At 44.6% G+C, this 18,032-nt stretch overlaps 1 protein-coding gene across 4 annotated transcripts in view; it reads right to left on the bottom strand.

Moving 5' to 3' along the window:
- The window catches only part of STRA6 (signaling receptor and transporter of retinol STRA6), a 219,810-nt gene that overhangs the window by 38,815 nt on the left and 162,963 nt on the right, over window positions 1-18,032 (bottom strand). For all 4 annotated transcript variants that reach the window (XM_073579469.1, XM_073579468.1, XM_073579470.1 and 1 more), the window contains 3 exons: window positions 13,296-13,366; window positions 378-439; window positions 123-285 (listed from right to left, as the gene is read on the bottom strand). In XM_073579469.1, the coding sequence (XP_073435570.1) occupies window positions 123-285; window positions 378-439; window positions 13,296-13,366 (296 nt within the window). The remainder of the gene's footprint in view (window positions 1-122; window positions 286-377; window positions 440-13,295; window positions 13,367-18,032) is intronic.

The raw sequence follows: 18,032 nt of genomic DNA, 5'->3' as shown, positions 1-18,032 counted from the left end.
TTTTCTTTACGTTGTAATAAAATAGCATGTTGTGACATATAGAAAAAATAAATGTAGTAAATGTAAGAAAATAAATAATGATAAAAATAAAATATATATAAACATTCTGCATAGTCTCTCACCTTCCACTGCCCAGATATAGTACACGATGTAGTCCACTGCTTTTTTTTTATCTTCATCAACTGTCATTCCAAATCCAGCAAGCATGAGTATAACTTCTCCATCAATAGAGCCACGTATCTTTTGCACTGTTGGGAGGAAACCTGCCAAAAGAAGCAGTGCTACCTATAGGTTGTATGGAGAAAAGGTAAGTTACAAGTTTGTTCTCTTCTCCAGACTTAAAAACACCTAAGCCAAGCGTGTCCTCTGAATTTTACCTGATAGACAGATAACACAGATACAGTAACTGACAGCAAGGATCTTTGAGATAAGCGAACACCTGCGGGAAATAAAAAATTGCATTAAAGCAGGAAATGTGCAATCATTTTTCTCCTTTCCAATTTTTCTTATTAAATGTTTTTTAAACATTACATGGAATATATCACCAGGTTTTTGGCAACTTATCTAAGATGTAGAATAGTGTGGAGACAGAAAAGGTCATTCCAGCGATGTGTCACTTACTAGGCTGCTTGCTATAGTTTTGATAAAATCACAGTTTTATTAGAAGTAGATCATCACTAGAGGACTAGTATAACTGCTGTCATTATAGTCCTCAAAGTTGAAGAGCTAGGTGTCAAGTTTCCCCCACTGCACAGGGGGAATCTTAAGCCATGTCCTCTGCGGTCTCTCATTCCTCTGCGGCCACAGAGATTCCTGTTCAGCAGAAACTTCGGTCCAGGCGTCTTGCCCAGGCTAATGCTAGGCGTCTGGTTGCTCCTTCAGGCTCTGCTGTAACACCATGTTTGAGTCAGCAGCAAGCAGACACTCTAGGTACTAAGTCCTGTATTTTGCCTACTGAGCATGCCCATGGGATGACCTCTCATTGGAGGTCGGAGGTCACATGCACAGGTCCCGTTCCTGCTCTGATTGGTCCACTGGGAAGGTCCCCGACGCTATAAAAGAGTCGCATGGCTTCTTGGCCATGCGCTAGTAAAGACTCTTGCGGCTTATGGTGTGTATAATGATGGATGTTTGTGACTGTGAATGACTCATTATGAAGCCCCTACCCTTGGTTGTGTCTATTGTTAGGGCTTAGAGGTTAGAGTCAGCGCCTGTCAGTGGCTAGGCTATACGCCACAGTGCATCCCAGTCCTCTGCACTTTCTAGCGTCCGATTGTGCCTCCCTGCTCAGGGCACTCTCGTAACATTCCAGGTAGCAGTAACCGCCAGTGCGACGCCGTGCGCAAATTTAGCGCTTTCCTCACCACCCTGGGTGGTTAGTGGTGTCTGCCGAAGCGGTACTGTGCGCACTTGGTGCGATAGTATATATTCCTTCCTTTTGCTGGCACTGCAGCTGCGTCGCAGAGCACTGATGGTCTAGAGCAGGGGTGTGGAACCTTTTTTCTGCCAAGGGTCATTTGGAATTTTATAAAGGCGTTTGGGGGCCGTATAAAATTATTAACTTAATATTTATTCAAACATTTAAGGGGAACCTGTCACCAGGTTTGGCCAATACGAGTTATGGCCACTGCCTTTCGGGGCTGATATGTAGTATTCTATATTGCTGTATATAAGCCCCCGATCTGACTTGTAAGAGAAGAAAAATAACTTTTATTATACTCACCTGGGGGCGGTTTGGTCCGATGGGCGTCGCTGGTCCTGGTCCAGAAAATCCCATCTTCTTACGATCCCAGTCCTACTGCTTGCTTCATGTGGATGACGCATCCCAGCATCATCCATACAGTCTCCCCGGAATCGCGCTCCTGCGCAGGCGTACTTTTCTGCCCTGTCGAGCGCAGAGCAAAGTCCTGCAGTGTGCAGGCGCTGGACCTCTCTGACCTTTCCCGGCGCCTGCGCACTGCAGGACTTTGCTCTGCCCTCAACAGGGCAGATAAGTACGCCTGCACTGTAGCGTGATTCCGGGGAGACTGTATGGATGATGCAGGGAGGCGTTATCCACATGAAGCAAGCAGGAGGACTGGGATCGTAAGAAGATGGGAGGTACTGGACCATAACCAGCGATGCCCATTGGACCAAAACGCCCCCAGGTGAGAATAATAAAAGTTATTTTTCTTCTCTTACAGATTGGATCGGGGTTATATACAGCAATATAGAATACTACATCTCAGCCCCGAAAGGCTGTGGCCATAACTCGTATCGGTTAAACCTGGTGACAGGTTCCCTTTAAATAACTCCCACCTAATGTGATGGCTGGAAGGACTTGTCTTTGGTGAGGCCTGCTATGTTGGGAGGTATTGATGATGTTGCTACTCCCAACTGGTTTTCTAAACTTGCATCAGTCAGTAAAATGCAAATACAAAATAACTTGCAAGAAAAAAATGCAACTGCAAAATTATAAAAAAAATATATTTAAAGAACGATAGTAAAATGCCTGCAAATATAAAAGTGCACAAGAAATAATTTGCACTTTGCAAAATAAAATCACAAATGAGCATGCAAAAACTAAGAAAAATGCTAAGTAGTAAATGCCTAAGGGTGTGACCACCCCAGGGTTAGCCCCCCCTTAGTGAGAATTTGGATAAAAAATGATTACATTCGTTAGATCTTTGTTAGATCCGGTTTGATCAACCAAAGCTAACATTAGGTCACCCCTACAAAATGAGATATTTACGATCTTTTCCAGGGGGGGGGCTAACCCGTAGCTAGCCCCCCCAACTTTGAAATTTGCAGTTTTTTGGATGGATTCTGATAGATATTCGTTGGATCCGGTTTGATCAGCAAAAATTAACATTAGATCTCCTTTCGTTCCCGAGATATTTGGGGTGTCAGCTGAGGAGTTAGCTACGGGTTAGCCCCCCCTACTTTTAAATTTGCCAGTTTTTGGATGGCTTCTGAGAGATATTCGTTAGATCCAGTTTGATCAGCAAAAATTAACGTTAGATCTCCTTTCGTTCCCAAGATATTGGAGGTGTCAGCAGGGGGGTTAGCTGCGGGTTAGCCTCCCCACTTTGAAATTTGCCATTTTTTGGATGGATTCTGATAGATATACGTTAGAACGGTTTGATCAGCAAAAATTAACGTTAGATCTCCTTTCGTTCCCGAGATATTGGGGGTGTCAGGTGGGGGGTTAGCTACGGGTTAGTCCCCCCTACTTTGAAATTTGCCAGTTTTTGGATGGATTCTGATAGATATTCGTTAGATCCGGTTTGATCAGCAAAAATTAACATTAGATCTCCTTTCGTTCCCGAGATATTGGGGGTGTCAGGTGGGGGGTTAGCTACGGGGTAGCCCCCCTACTTTGAAATTTGCCGGTTTTTGGATGGATTCTGATAGATATTCCTTAGATCCAGTTTGATCAGCAAAAATTAACGTTAGATCTCCTTTCGTTCCCGAGATATTGGGGGTGTCAGCTGGGGGGTTACCTACGGGTTAGCCCCCCTACTTTTAAATTTGCTGATTTTTGGATGGATTATGATACAGTTGTGGCCAAAAGTATGGACACCCCTGCAATTCTGTCAGATAATACTCAGCTTCTTCCTGAAAATGATTGCAAACACAAATTCTTTTGTATTATTATCTTCATTTAATTTGTCTTAAATGAAAAAACACAAAAAGAATTGTCCTAAAGCCAAATTGGATATAATTCCACACCGAACATAAAAAAGAGGGTGGACAAAAGTATTGGCACTGTTCAAAAAATCATGTGAACTTCTCTTATTTGTATAATTAACAGCACCTGTAACTTACCTGTGGCACCTAACAGATGTTGGCAATAACTAAATCACACTTGCAGCCAGTTGACATGGATTAAAGTTGACTCAGCTTCTGTCCTGTTTCCTTGTGTGTACCACATTGAGCATGGAGAAAAGAAAGAAGACCAAAGAACTGTCTGAGGACTTGAGAAACCAAATTGTGAGGAAGCATGAGCAATCTCAAGGCTACAAGTCCATCTCCAAAGACCTGAATGTTCCTGTGTCTACCATGCGCAGTGTCATCAAGAAGTTTAAAGCCCATGGCACTGTGGCTAACCTCCCTAGATGTGGACGGAAAAGAAAAATTGACAAGAGATTTCAACGCAAGATTGTGCGGATGTTGGATAAAGAACCTCGACTAACATCCAAACAAGTTCAAGATGCCCTGCAGTCCGAGGGTACAACAGTGTCAACCCGTACTATCCGACGGCATCTGAATGAAAAAGGACTGTATGGTAAGAGATCCAGGAAGACCCCTCTTCTTACCCTGAGACATAAAAAAGCCAGGCTGGAGTTTGCCAAAACTTACCTGAAAAAGCCTAAAATGTTTTGGAAGAATGTTCTCTGGTCAGATGAGAAAAAAGTAGAGCTTTTTGGGCAAAGGCATCAACATAGATTTTACAGGAGAAAAAAAGAGGCATTCAAAGAAAAGAACACGGTCCCTTACAGTCAAAAATGGCGGAGGTTCCCTGATGTTATGGGGTTGCTTTGCTGCCTCTGGCACTGGACTGCTTGACCGTGTGCATGGCATTATGAAGTCAGAAGACTACCAACAAATTTTGCAGCATAATGTAGGACCCAGTGTGAGAAAGCTGGGTCTCCCTCAGAGGTCATGGGTCTTCCAGCAGGACAATGACCCAAAACACACTTCAAAAAGCATTAGAAAATGGTTTGAGAGAAAGCACTGGAGACTTATATGGTGGCCAGCAATGAGTCCAGACCTGAATCCCATAGAACACCTGTGGAGAGATCTAAAAATGGCAGTTTGAAGAAGGCACCCTTCAAATATCAGGGACCTGGAGCAGTTTGCCAAAGAAGAATGGTCTAAAATTCCAGCAGACCATTGTAAGAAACTCATTGATGGTTACCGGAAGCGGATGTCGCAGTTATTTTGGCTAAAGGTTGTGCAACCAAGTATTAGGCTGAGGGTGCCAATACTTTTGTCTGGCCCATTTTTGGAGTTTTGCATGAAATGATCAATGTTTTGCTTTTTGCTTCATTCTCTTTTGTGTTTTTTCATTTAAGACAAATTAAATGAAGATAATAATACCAAAGAATTTGTGATTGCAATCATTTTCAGGAAGAAACTGAGTATTATCTGACAGAATTGCAGGGGTTTCAATACTTTTGGCCACAACTGGAGATATTCATTAGATCTGGTTTGATCAGCAAAAATTAACATTAGATCTCCTTTCGTTCCCGAGATATTGGGGGTGTCAGGTGGGGGGTTAGCTACAGGTTAGCCCCCCTACTTTTACATTTGCTGGTTTTTGGATGGATTCTGATAGATATTCGTTAGATCTGGTTTGATCAGCAAAAAGTAACGTTAGATCTCCTTTCGTTACCGAGATATTTACGATCTTTTTCTAGATCCGGATCCAGCTTTTTTCCCATAGACTAGCATTATCGCCGCATTGCACCTGATGGCCATGCGGCGTGTCCGGCTTTTGCCGGATACGGCAAAAAATGCCTGTCTGGCGTCTGCAAAAAACGTTCTCTGCAACGTTTTTTGACAGCGCCGGACCGCTTTTTTCCACGGCGCATGCCCGAAGACTCTCTCGCCCTCTCCCTCTCCTGCACCGTCTCTGGCCTAAACAGATGATCCAGCGGGCTGCGGCTTCTACCGGATCAGGTTTGAAAACTTTTCGTCGCAGCCCGCCGGATTTAAAAAACTGAAGTCTGAAAGTAGCCTTAGACTGTCAGCGGCTGCGCTGAACAATAAAGTTTTTTTGTGTGTAAAAATTCTCTGATTGGAAATAGTCAGGGCTGTCTGGTCAGTCAGATAACACCTACATGTTGGACTCAATACTGCGCGCACCTCTGAAGAATTAAAGGGCCCATGGCCAAAAAACGGGCAAAGTGGCTGCGGGCCGCATCAGATGATATCGCGGGCCGCATATGGCCCGCGGGCCGGACGTTCCCCACCCCTGGTCTAGAGGAACTCTAGTCCTGTGCCTCTGGGACAGAGCTCTGTGACCTCTAATTAGTGCTCACCCAGCCGAGCTCTGTGAGTTCAACAGGCTCCAGCATTTGTTTTAGCGGCTCCGTGGAGCAACAGAGTTCGCTTCCTTTCTCACTGTGTGAAGTTAACCCATGTGTGAGCAAACGTTCATCCACCATCTTGTTCCGCCATTACTCAGCAGCTGGTTCCATTTCTGCATGGTGGACCCTGGGCTGCGAACGAACCTCATATCTCCTCTTATATTATTTGGTGTGTTCCGCAGGCCCTAACATTAGGTATAACCCCCACCCCATCACTGATTGGCTGATTTCTGTGTACATTTGACATGGGCAGAAAGCTGTCAATCATTGGTGTGGGCGGGGTTATGCAAAGCTCAGGATTCAGAGAACTGCTAGACCTACAGTAGATAAAATGGATTTTATCAAAACTGCAGCAAACTGGAATCAGTATCTGTCTCTATGTAAGGGGTGTACTGGTATCACGTGATGCTCCACCCCCCTTCCTCATGTTGATATTATACTGTTGGTATAATTGTATATATAATGTATCTGATGCTGCTATGTGTATACATATGTATATGTGAACAAAAAGGAAATCCAGCAAGAACTCAGCAAACCAGGATTGGAGTAAAATGATGCTTTTCTTTATTTCTTCAACAAGGTATAAAAATGACCCACAAGAATCAGAAACCAGAGTACATGGCAGAAATTAGCGCATTTGGGACTAGGCGTTTCGGCGGCCTAATCCGCCTTCTTCACGGTCCAAAGCTGAGTTCTTGCTGGATTTCCTTTTTGTTCTCTTATTGAAGGATTTACTCCTAATCCAGTCCGTGCAGGTACTTGATTACCAGATGGAAAGACCCAGGAGTCTCATTGCTGCAGCTGGACACTGACACACATACATATGTATATGTATATATGTTGTGTAGATAGGGAAAGTGCAGTTATAGGATTGGCCACTAGAGGGGAATAGATAGCCCCCAAACATATACTGTTGGTGAGACAAGATGAAAACACAAACGCAGGCAGGAAAATAGACTGAGCAAATGATGGGGCCCACACTGACTAGACAGGACAGGAAAGGAAAGACACTGTCTGCAATCACGCAAAAAACCCTGCAAAAAAGTCCAAAACGTCTGATGCACAAAATACTGAAGTCGCACGACTTCGCCCACTATATCAGCACTCTGGTATATTCTGAAAGCAGAGCAAAAAGAGGACAATCTAATAAGGGACAAAAACAAACTGGCACAAGCAGAAACATATGGACGGTGATTCAGCACAGTCCCAGCCGGAGCTGGCTGACCCACACAAAACTGAGATAGACAAAACCAGATCAAATGTAAACAGAATAGCAAATGAACGCTTAGCTGAGCATGCAGGGACTGATCTAGAAACAAAGACCTCAGGAGGCAGGAAGAAAATCACCAGCAGGGATAGAGGGAGTCAGCTGTCTTAAATCCCAATCTGAAACCCCAGATCTCCAATTGTCATCCTCATTTTCAGGTGGCAAGCCTCTGTTAATCAGATCAGCTCCATTACCTCCAGTAACTACCATTGGGAGCCCAGAAAGAGAACTCGCAACCCCTGTGTCAATTTGACCAGCTCCACTACCTTCAGCAATAACCAGAGGGAGGCCAGAAAGCGAATTCACAACAACCAGAAAGCCCAGACAGCTCAGCAGGGCCTTAGAGCCCGGGCTACATAGTGGACCCCGTAATGTTTGAACCTAGGAGCCCAGTCGTCTAGGGCTTGGGAACTGAAGGAAACAACAGCAATGGAATGCCGGGCAGAACCAAAAAGTGGTAGTTTACTACATCGGCAGATGCCCTTATAACTGGGGTGAAACAGACAGGGGAACTCCTGAAAGTAGTTAAGCTGGACAGAAGGAATACTGCTGTACCGGACGAATCGGTACGACCCGGGAGCATTCTACAAGAAGTAAGGAAAAGCACAGGAATAGACAAGGATGTGTACAGTGATGATCCCTGTAAAGTTGCTGTAACTGAGCTGGACATACTGCGAAAGGATTCAAGTAAAGTTGTCTGTTACAAGTTGAAACTGGACTCTGTCTCTCTTTGTGTTAAGTCCATAGGAGTGATCACACAGCAGATCAGAGGGGACCCTGATGGCATCAAAGGTGTAAAAGAAGGTACGCTGCAAAGGGGACATTGTATGTATGTTGCGGGAGACCAGGGCGTGTTTGAGCAATCTATGTCAGCCAAGACTACGGCCCTGGCTCCTCTCACATCTACATCATGTTGATCTTAGATAGGGTAGCAAAACCCTGGTGACAGATTTCCTTTACAGTACCCTGCCCCAATTAGAGGTGGCTTGAACATCTACTACATTTACCAGTTCATGCAAACAGTACGCTTCCATGCAGAACCTAATAAACATATGTAAAAAATTCAGTTGCATTTTTAAGTGTGGAATCCTAGTGTTTCTGTAATAAAAACCAACCACAGAAAAAACACTCAACTTGTCAAATGTACCATAAATATGCCTAAAAATGTGAAAAACGCAAAAAAAGCAGAAAAAAATGCAGCAATCATTGCACATTGCTACAATGTATTTTGATGTACCGTATTTTTCGGACTATAAGACGCTCCGGACCATAAGACGCACCCCAATTTTCAGAAGGAAAATAGGGAAAAAAATAATAATGTGTCAAATGGGGGTCCGTCTTACAGTCCGAATTCAGCTTACCTGGGAAGGGATCCGGCACAGGTGGAGGAGTGGTCACAGGGGTCATTCAGTGGTCCAGGCTCGTGCGGGAGCAGCTGGGCTGTACTGTGGCAGCTGGGCTGGGCTGTGCTGGGGCAGCTGGGCTGTGCTGGGGCAGCTGGGCTGGGGCAGCTGGGCTGGGGCTGGGGCAGCTGGGCTGGGGCAGCTGGGCTGGGGCTGGGGCAGCTGGGCTGGGGCAGCTGGGCTGGGGCTGGGGCAGCTGGGCTGGGGCAGCTGGGCTGGGGCTGGGGCAGCTGGGCTGGGGCAGCTGGGCTGTGCTGGGGCAGCTGTGCTGGGGCTGGGGCAGCTGGGCTTGGCTGGGGCAGCTGTGCTGTGGCAGCTGGGCTGGGGCAGATGGGCTCTGTGGGGTGAGGGTGGCGGGTCTCTGTGCTCCGGTGCAGGGGCGGCGGCTCCGCCGGCATTTCCTCCAAGCCCGGAGGCCCCCGCACATCCCATGCTGGCCGCCACCATGTTGCGGTGGCCTCCAGGAACATGGACGCTGGGAAGATGGCCGCCGGGCCGGGGATGGCGCATGCGCAGGTTTAGATCTCGTCCCGAGATCTCGGGGGACGAGATCACGTTGCCGAGATTTGAATCTCGTCCCCCGAGATCTTTTTACAGCAAAATTTACAAAGCCATTTTTTTTTGGGACCACCTTACATTTGAAGTCAGTTTGAGCGGTCTATATGGCTGAAAATACCCAAGAGTGACACCATTCTAAAAACTGCACCCCTCAAGCTGATCAAAACCACATTCAAGAAGTTTATTAACCCTTCAGGTGTTTCACAGCAGCAGAAGCAACATGGAAGGAAAAAATAAACATTTAACTTTTTAGTCACAAAAATAATCTTTTAGCAGCAATTTTTTTATTTTCCCAATGGTGAAAGGAGAAAATGGACCCCAAAAGTTGTTGTCCAATTTGTCCTGAGTACACTGAAACTCCAAATGTGGGGGTGAACCACTGTTTGGGCCCACGGCAAGGCTCAGAAGGGAAGGAGCGCCATTTGACTTTTTGAATGGAAAATAGGCTCCAATCATTAGCGGACACCATGTCGTGTTTGGAGAGCCCCTGTGTGACTAAACTTTACTGCTCCCCCACAAATGACCCCATTTTGGAAACTAGACCCCCTAAGGAACTTATCTAGATGCATAGTGAGCACTTTGAACTCCCAGGTGCTTCACAAATTGATCCGTAAAAATGAAAATGTACTTTTTTTTTCACAAAAATTTTCTTTTAGCCTCAATCTTTTCATTTTCACATGGGCAACAGGATAAAATGGATCCTAAAATTTGTTGAACAATTTTTCCTGAGTACACCAATACCTAATATGTGGTCATAAACCACTGTTTGGGCACACGGCAGGGCTCAGAAGGGAAGACGCGCCATTTGACTTTTTGAATAGAAAATTAGCTCCAATCGTTAGTGGACACCATGTCGCGTATGGAGAGCCCCTGATGTGCCGAAATATTGGAACTTACCCCCAAGTGATCCCATTTTGGAAACTAGACCCCACAAGGAACTTATCAAGATGTGTGGTGAGCACTTTGAACCCCCAAGTGCTTCACAGAAGTTTATAACGTAGAGCCGTAAAAATAAAAAATCATATGTTTTTTTCTCAAAAATGATCATTTTTCCCCCTTTTTTTTATTTTACCAAGGGTAGCAAGAAGAATTGGACCACAAAAGTTGTTGTGCAATTTGTCCTGAGTATGCTTATACCTCATATGTGGGGTAAACCTCTGTTTGGGTGCACGTTAGAGCTCGGAAGGGAAAGAGCGCCGTTTGACTTTTTCAACGAAAAATTGGCTGGAATTGAGATCGGACATCATATTACGTTTGTAGAGCCTCTGATGTGCCTAAACAGTGGAATCCCCCCACAAGTGACACCATTGTGAAAACTAGACCCCCTAAGGAACTTATCTAGATATGTGGTGAGCTCTTTGAACCCCAAAGTGCTTCACAGAAGTTTATAACGCAGAGCCGTGAAAATAAAAAATCTTTTTTTTCCCTCAAAAAATGATTTTTTAGCCCACAATTTTTTATTTTGTACAAATTTAACAGGAGAAATTGTTCAAAAGTTTGTCCTAAGTACGCTGGTACCCCATATGTGGGGGGGACCACTGTTTGGGCACACGTCTGGGTTCGGAAGGGAAGTAGTGACGTTTTGAAATGCCGACTTGATGGAATGGTCTGCGGGCATCATGTTACGTTTGCAGAGCCCCTGATGTGCCTAAACAGTAGAAATCCCCCATAAGTGACCACATTTTGGAAACTAGACCCCCCCAAGGAGCTTATCTAGATGTGTGGTGAGTACCTTGAACCCCCAAGTGCTTCACAGAAGTTTATAACGTAGAGCCGTAAAAATAAAAATCATATTTTTTTCACAAAAATGATGTTTTTGCCCACAATTTTTTATTTTACCAAGGGTAGCAAGAGGAATTAGACCCCAAAAGTTGTGCAATTTGTCCTGAGCAGGCTGATACCCCATATGTGGGGGTAAACCTCTGTTTGGGTGCACTGTAGAGCTCAGAAGGGAAAGAGCGCTGTTTGACTTTTTCAACGCAGAATTGGCTGGGATTAAGATCAGACACCATGTTGCATTTGCAGAAACCCTGATGTGCCTAAACAGTGGAAACCCCCCACAAGTGACACAATTTTGGAAATTAGACCCCCAAGTGCGTCACAGAAGTTTATAATGCAGAACCATGAAAATAAAAAATCATTTTTTTTCCACAAATATTTTTTAGCCCCAATTTTTTATTTTCCAAAGGGTAACAGGAGAAATTAGACCCCCAAAGTTGATGTGCAATTTTTCCTGAGTATGCTGATACCACTGTTTGGATACAAGTCGGGGCTCGGAAGAGAAGGAGCACTGTTTGACTTTTTGGATGCAAAATTGGCTGGGATCAATGGTGTAGCCATGTCGCGTTTGGAGACCCTCTGGTGTGCCTAAATAGTGGAAACAGCTTCAATTCTAACTCAACCCTAACCCCAACACACCCCTAACCCTAATCCCAAACCTAACCCCAACACACCCCTAACCCTAATCCCAACCATAACACTAACCACAAGCCTAACCCTAATCCCAACCCCAACACACCCCTAACCCTAATCTTAACCCTAATTCCAACCCTAACCCTAATCCCAACCTTAATCCCAACCTCAACCCTAATTCCAACTCCAACCCTAAAAGCAACCCCAACCCTAATTCCAACCCCAACCCTAATTCCAACCCTAACCCTAATTCCAACCCTAACCCTAATTCTAACCCTAACCCTAATTGCAACCCTAACCCTAATTGCAAACCTAACCCTAACCCTAATTGCAACCCTAACCCTAATTCTATCCCTAACCCTAATTCTAACCCTAACCCTAAAGGAAAAATAAAAATCAATATATTCTCCTTATTTTATTATGTGTCCCTACCTATGGGGGTGATAAAGGGGGGCTTTATTTACCTTTTTTTGCATTTTGATCACAGTGATACATGTTGATCACTGTGATAAACTAACTGTAAAATGAATGAATCTGCCGCCTGGTAGATTCGCGGGCGCACTGCGTGTGTGCCTGCCATTTTGTAAGGTGGCAGAGCCCATGGAAAGAAGACGGCGGGACACCAGGAGGTACCGGGACTTAGGAGGTATCGGGGGGGCGATGGGGGGGATCGGAAGACACGGGGAAGCGGGGGGAAGTGGAGGGGGAGCAAATACTGACGGCGGCAGTGGCACATCGCCGCCATCAGTCGGTTTGGGGGGGTCAGATCGCGGTCTCCAGCCATGCCCCATGCTATTGCAGCATCGGCCATGGCTGGATTGTTACATTTCACCAAATATCATTGGCAAAAAATTACTATCGCTCTGATTGGCTGTTTCACTTTCAACAGCCAATCAGAGCGATTGTAGCCACGGGGGGGGCTAAGCCACCCCCCTTGTGGTGAAGTACAAAGCCTCCTGTGTGTGCTGGTCCAGTGACCTTTCAGTGACCCCAGTCACCCAACCCGCAGGAGGGCAATTAATTCATGACGCCACATAGGCATCACTGGTCGGATTGGCACAGCTTTTCATGACACCTATGTGGTGTCATTGGTCGAGAAGGGGTTGAGAAAAAAATGAACTTTTTTGAATTTACCAAATGGCTGCAATGAAACAAAGAGTGAAAAATTTAAAGGGGTCTGAATACTTTCTGTACCCACTGTAAACTCAGCTCCAGTTCCGTCGCCGTCCCAGTGGTGTCGTCACTGGCTCTCCTGGGTATTGTGGCACATTGTTATGTCATGGGAGCCCTGCAGCCAATCAGTGCAGGCTGCACACGCCCCTTCTTCGGAGAAATCACATACATCCGGTAGAATTGAGAGCTAGTGCCGACACCGCTGGAACATCGCTGACTCTAGAGATGAGCATAGGTTTTGTTCCTTTACTGGATGGAAACAAAAGGATTCAGAAGGGGTTGTATGAGTAGTGGATAACCCCTCTAGTGTTCAATAAAATTAACCTCCTTGATCACGTCATTGACTTTAACCTGTATTTTTATAGTGTCAGTAGTACAAGACTATAAAGGGGATATGAACCTTTTTACCTGTAGTGGAAGAACAAAGATAGGAGCAGAGATTAAGTGCCACCTGTGAGCCAATACTGACTGAGTCTTTGCTGTAAAACACAAAGGAAAAGGTAGATTAGCTAGGCATACATACCTGAAATATATTAAAATTAAATAAATCTGAAAAATTACATGAGATATATTTGGATCATAAGATAAAAATCAGCAACAAATCTAAAAACAATGTGGATTTTACTCCAAATTTTCATTCACTGCATTTCGGAAAGTACAATGAGAATGGAAGAATTACAAAATGATAGTCGTGCTGCTGATTTATAAAAATCCACAGCATGCCAAGAAAATCCATTTGGATTTGGTATTCTGCTAAAATGTAGTATGTAGCTAGCCTATTCTTTAAGTATTAAATATCTTGAAATATTCGAGTTTTCATACTGACCACTAAAGAAGTCAAAATAGGCCAATTGTCACACTGCTGCACAGCAGGTATAAGCAAGCTCCACTAGATGATGATAGAGTGGAAAGGGATCATGCGCACAGATGCAACAGACCTGCCGTGCAGCAGCAAGGCTACCACAAGGTGGCAGCAGAGAAGTCAAACAAGCTGGGTCAAATCCTAGACTGTAGCACAGTACCAAAGGAATTATCAAACTCACGGTCAGAGACAAGCCAGATCAGTGCCGATCAGGAGCAGATATGTCAAAGACAAGAGACAAAATCAGGTCAGGGTCCAAGCCGAGTTCAAGTGCCAAGAAGTCCAGGACACACAGAGTCAGGGCAGGGAGAAGGGAATAACACTGACACGGGTCGAGTCAGGAATACCAACAGGACAAATCAGGATATAACAGAGTCAGCTACTCACGACGTAGGCAGAACTATAACTGACATAGCCTGCAGGAAGCAGTGGCGATAAATAGCAAACATGAACCCATACTGAGGCTGAGCACACTCTATTAGAGATGGACGAACCAGAAATAGGAAGTCCGTGTGACTGTTTGGGTTTGGCTGCCCGAACAAAGGGTGTTTGTCGTGCCGTTATGTGCATGACGGCGCGGCAAACAACTCTTCTGATTGGCAGTAAAATCATCACTGTCAGTCAGACAGGAAGCCCACAGCTGTGATCAGAGGTATAAAGTTCACCTCCGGTCATTGGTGTCGGCTGATGGGACTATTGCTCCCATCAGCCGATGCCTGCTGCCACTAACAACAGTGAAAGCAGGAGCGTCTGATGGAAGTATTCATCAGCCAGCTCCTGCACTGTAAATAAATAATTTACAAAAAAAACGGCATGGGTTTCCCTGTATTTTTGACAACAAAACTCACAGCTGGGGGCTGCAACCCTCAGCTGTCAACTTCAGCAAGGCTGGTTATCAAGAGTAGAGGGGTCTCCAAGCCGTATTTTTTAATTATTTAAATAATTAAAAAAGGCGGCATGGAATCTCCCACATTTTTGACAACCAGCCTTGCTGAAGCAGACAGTTAGAGGCTGGTATTCTCAGACTTGTAAGGGTCCATGGATATTGACTCCTCTCCGCCTAAAAATAGCAGCCCGCAGCCACCCAGAAAAGGCGCTTCTTTTAGATGTGCCAATTCTGGTGTTTTGTCCGGCTCTTCCAACTTGCCCTGTAGCAGTGGCAAGTGGGGTTTATAATTGTGGGGTTGATGTCACCTTCGTATTGTCTGGTGACATTAAGCTCACAGCTTAGTAATGGAGAGGCATCTATAAGACACCTATCTATTACTAATCCTATAGTTGTATTGTAGATAAAGACACAGCCAGAATAAAGTCCTTTATTTGAAATAAAACAAAACAAACTTCCATTTTTATTTAAAAATAAGAAACACAGTTATACTCACCTAACGCCTAATTTCACTGAATCCCTCATCTACTGTAATAAAACAAAAATAAAAAACAAAAATATCCAACACCTGTCCATTGTTCAGTCCCATGCCGTAATCCATGTCTGGAGGTTAAATAGTTTTCAATCTGGACGGTGCCAAAATGCAACCATCCAGGCTGAGAATCACTAGGGAATAAGCTGCTGTGTGCGCAGCATCAGTGAGAAGAGGAGACGTCATCGAGATTACTGTAGGTCACTGAGGCAGTGTTCTCAACCAGGCTGAACTGCGCTGGCCTTGGTGAGATCCCAGCTAGCACCGTGAGAAAGTCTCACGATGCAGAGGCGAGTTCACCGTAGTTAAAATTTACCACAGTGAAATTCTCTCTGTGAACTGTGATGAACTCACCTCTGTACCGTGATGCTTTCTCGGTGCCGAGATCTGAATCTGACCATGTGCCGCCCCCATCGGCCATTTTCCCGGAGGCCACCGCATCGCAGCAATGGAGCTGCAGGGGCTCCCGGGCTTTGACCAAATGCTGGCGGAGCTCCCCACACATGACAGAGAGTCACCGCCGCCGCCCAAGCACAGAGGGCTGCCACCCCAAAACAGAGCACTGCCGCCCCAGCACAAAGCACCGCCTCCGCAGCACAGAGCACCACTGCCGCACCAGCCTGGGATTTCACAGAGGCCATCGCACCAGCCTGGACCACCGAACAACCCTTGTGACCACTCCTGCACCTGTACCAATCCCTCCCTGGTAAGCTGAATTTGGACTGTAAGATGGACCCCCATTTGATAAAAAATGTCTTTCCCTATTTTCTTTTTGAAAATTTGGGGTGCATCTTATTGTCCGGTGTGTCTTATAGTCCGAAAAATACGGTAAATCAGAGAAAAACATACTTTAAAAATGTCAGAGATCAAGCCACATAGGAGACTTGTCAGACAGGTGGGTCCCTGGGTTCTCCACACCCACTCCATTTGATTGACAGGTCTCTTCTTGCATGCATGTTTTATGAGAGAACTGTCATTCCATGGGAGAGGGCGCGGGAAAGCTGCCAGCGATCCGTCTGTCCATCTTTTAATTTTTTTTCTCTAAAATGTCAGGTTTTTGCAGTTTAATCTGAGAGAATAATGTAGGGGCAGAAAACCTGATTCCAGGGATGTGTCACTTGCTCAGCAGCTTGTTGCAGTTTCAATACAATCAGTGTTTTATCTACCATTCTGTCTGCGGGTTGTGTGAGTCTGTCTACGCTCTGGGACTGTACTTGTAGGCAGGCAGTTAGCATCAGTGGGGCAATTAGTCTCTTGGCTTAGCACCAATTTCCTTCATGTGTGTGGTTAGCACAGTTGAGTTACTGGGCAAGTACAACCCCAAGCCTAGAGGGTATTATATCTAGCATCATATAAGTTTCACGTGCTTTATCCCTGTGTCTTTTGTTCAGTTCAGCTCTGTGAAGTAACGGAGCTTGGTACTCAGTGTTCCGTTCACACTGTGTGGCATTAACACAGTGTGTTCAAGCAATTGCTCGCTGTTTAGTTTCCATCATTGTTCTCTAGCAGCAGTTAAATATCTCTGCATGGTGGACCCCGGGTTGTGATTGCACTTTTAAATTTATTTTAATTTAGCGCAATCCGCCAACCCTAGCAGCCAGTTTGCACCTTTATAACCAGGCCAAATTATACAATTCTGACCAGTGTCACTTTATGTGTTAATAACTCTGGAATGCTTCAATGGATCCCACTAATTCTGAGAAAGTTTTTTCATAACATATTGTACTTCATGATATTGGTAAAATTTCTTCTATATGACTTGCGTTTATTTGCGAAAAAATGGAAATTTGGCGAAAATTTAGCAAATTTTGCAATTTTCAAACGTCTCATTTTTATGCCCTTAAACCATAGAGTTATGTCACACAAAATACTTAACCCCTTCACTACCAAGGGTGGTTTGCACGTTAACTACCGGGCCAATTTTTACAATTCTGACCACTGTACCTTTATGAGGTCATAACTCTGGAACGCTTTCATGGATCCTGGTGATTCTGACATTGTTTTCTCGTGACATATTGTACTTCATGTTCGTGGTAAAATTGCATTCAAATAACTTGCGTTTATTTGTGAAAAAAACGGAAATTTGGCGAAAATTTTGAAAATTTCGCAATTTTCCAACTTTGAATTTTTATGCCCTTAAATCACAGCGATACGGCACACAAAAAACTTAATACATAACATTTCCCACATGTTTACTTTACATCAGCACAATTTTGCAACCAAAATTTTTTTTTGCTAGGAAGTTATAAGGGTTAAAATTTGACCAGCGATTTCTCATTTTTGCAACACCATTTTATTTTTAGGGACCACTTCACATTTGAAGCCACTTTGAGGGGTCTATATGATAGAAAATACCCAAAAGTGACACCATTCTAAAAACTGCACCCCTCAAGGTGCTTAAAACCACATTCAAGAAGTTTATTAACCCTTTAGGTGCGTCACAGGAATTTTTTGAATATTAAAAAAAAATGAACATTTAACTTTTTTTCACAAAAAAAATACTTCAGGTTCAATTTTCTTTATTTTACCAAGGGTAACAGGAGAAATTGGACTGCAAAAGTTATTGTGCAATTTGTCCTGACTACGCTGATACCTGATATGTGGGGGGGAACCACTGTTTCGGCGCATGGCAGAGCTCAGAATGGAAGGAGCGCCGTTTGACTTTTTCAATGCAAAATTGGCTGGAATTCAGATCGGACGCCATGTCACGTTTGGCGAGCCCCTGATGTACCTAAACAGTGGAAACCCCCCCAAGTGACCCCATTTTGGAAACTAGACCCCCCAAGGAACTTATCTAGATATGTGGTGAGAACTTTGAACCCACAAGGGCTTCACAGAAGTTTATAACGTACAGCGGTACAATTA

The sequence above is a fragment of the Dendrobates tinctorius genome, unplaced genomic scaffold (genome assembly GCF_039654945.1).
Source record: "Dendrobates tinctorius isolate UK_male_01 unplaced genomic scaffold, ASM3965494v1 ptg000062l, whole genome shotgun sequence".
Classification (NCBI taxonomy): Eukaryota; Metazoa; Chordata; class Amphibia; order Anura; family Dendrobatidae; genus Dendrobates; species Dendrobates tinctorius.
This window is presented reverse-complemented; position numbering and strand designations above follow the sequence as displayed.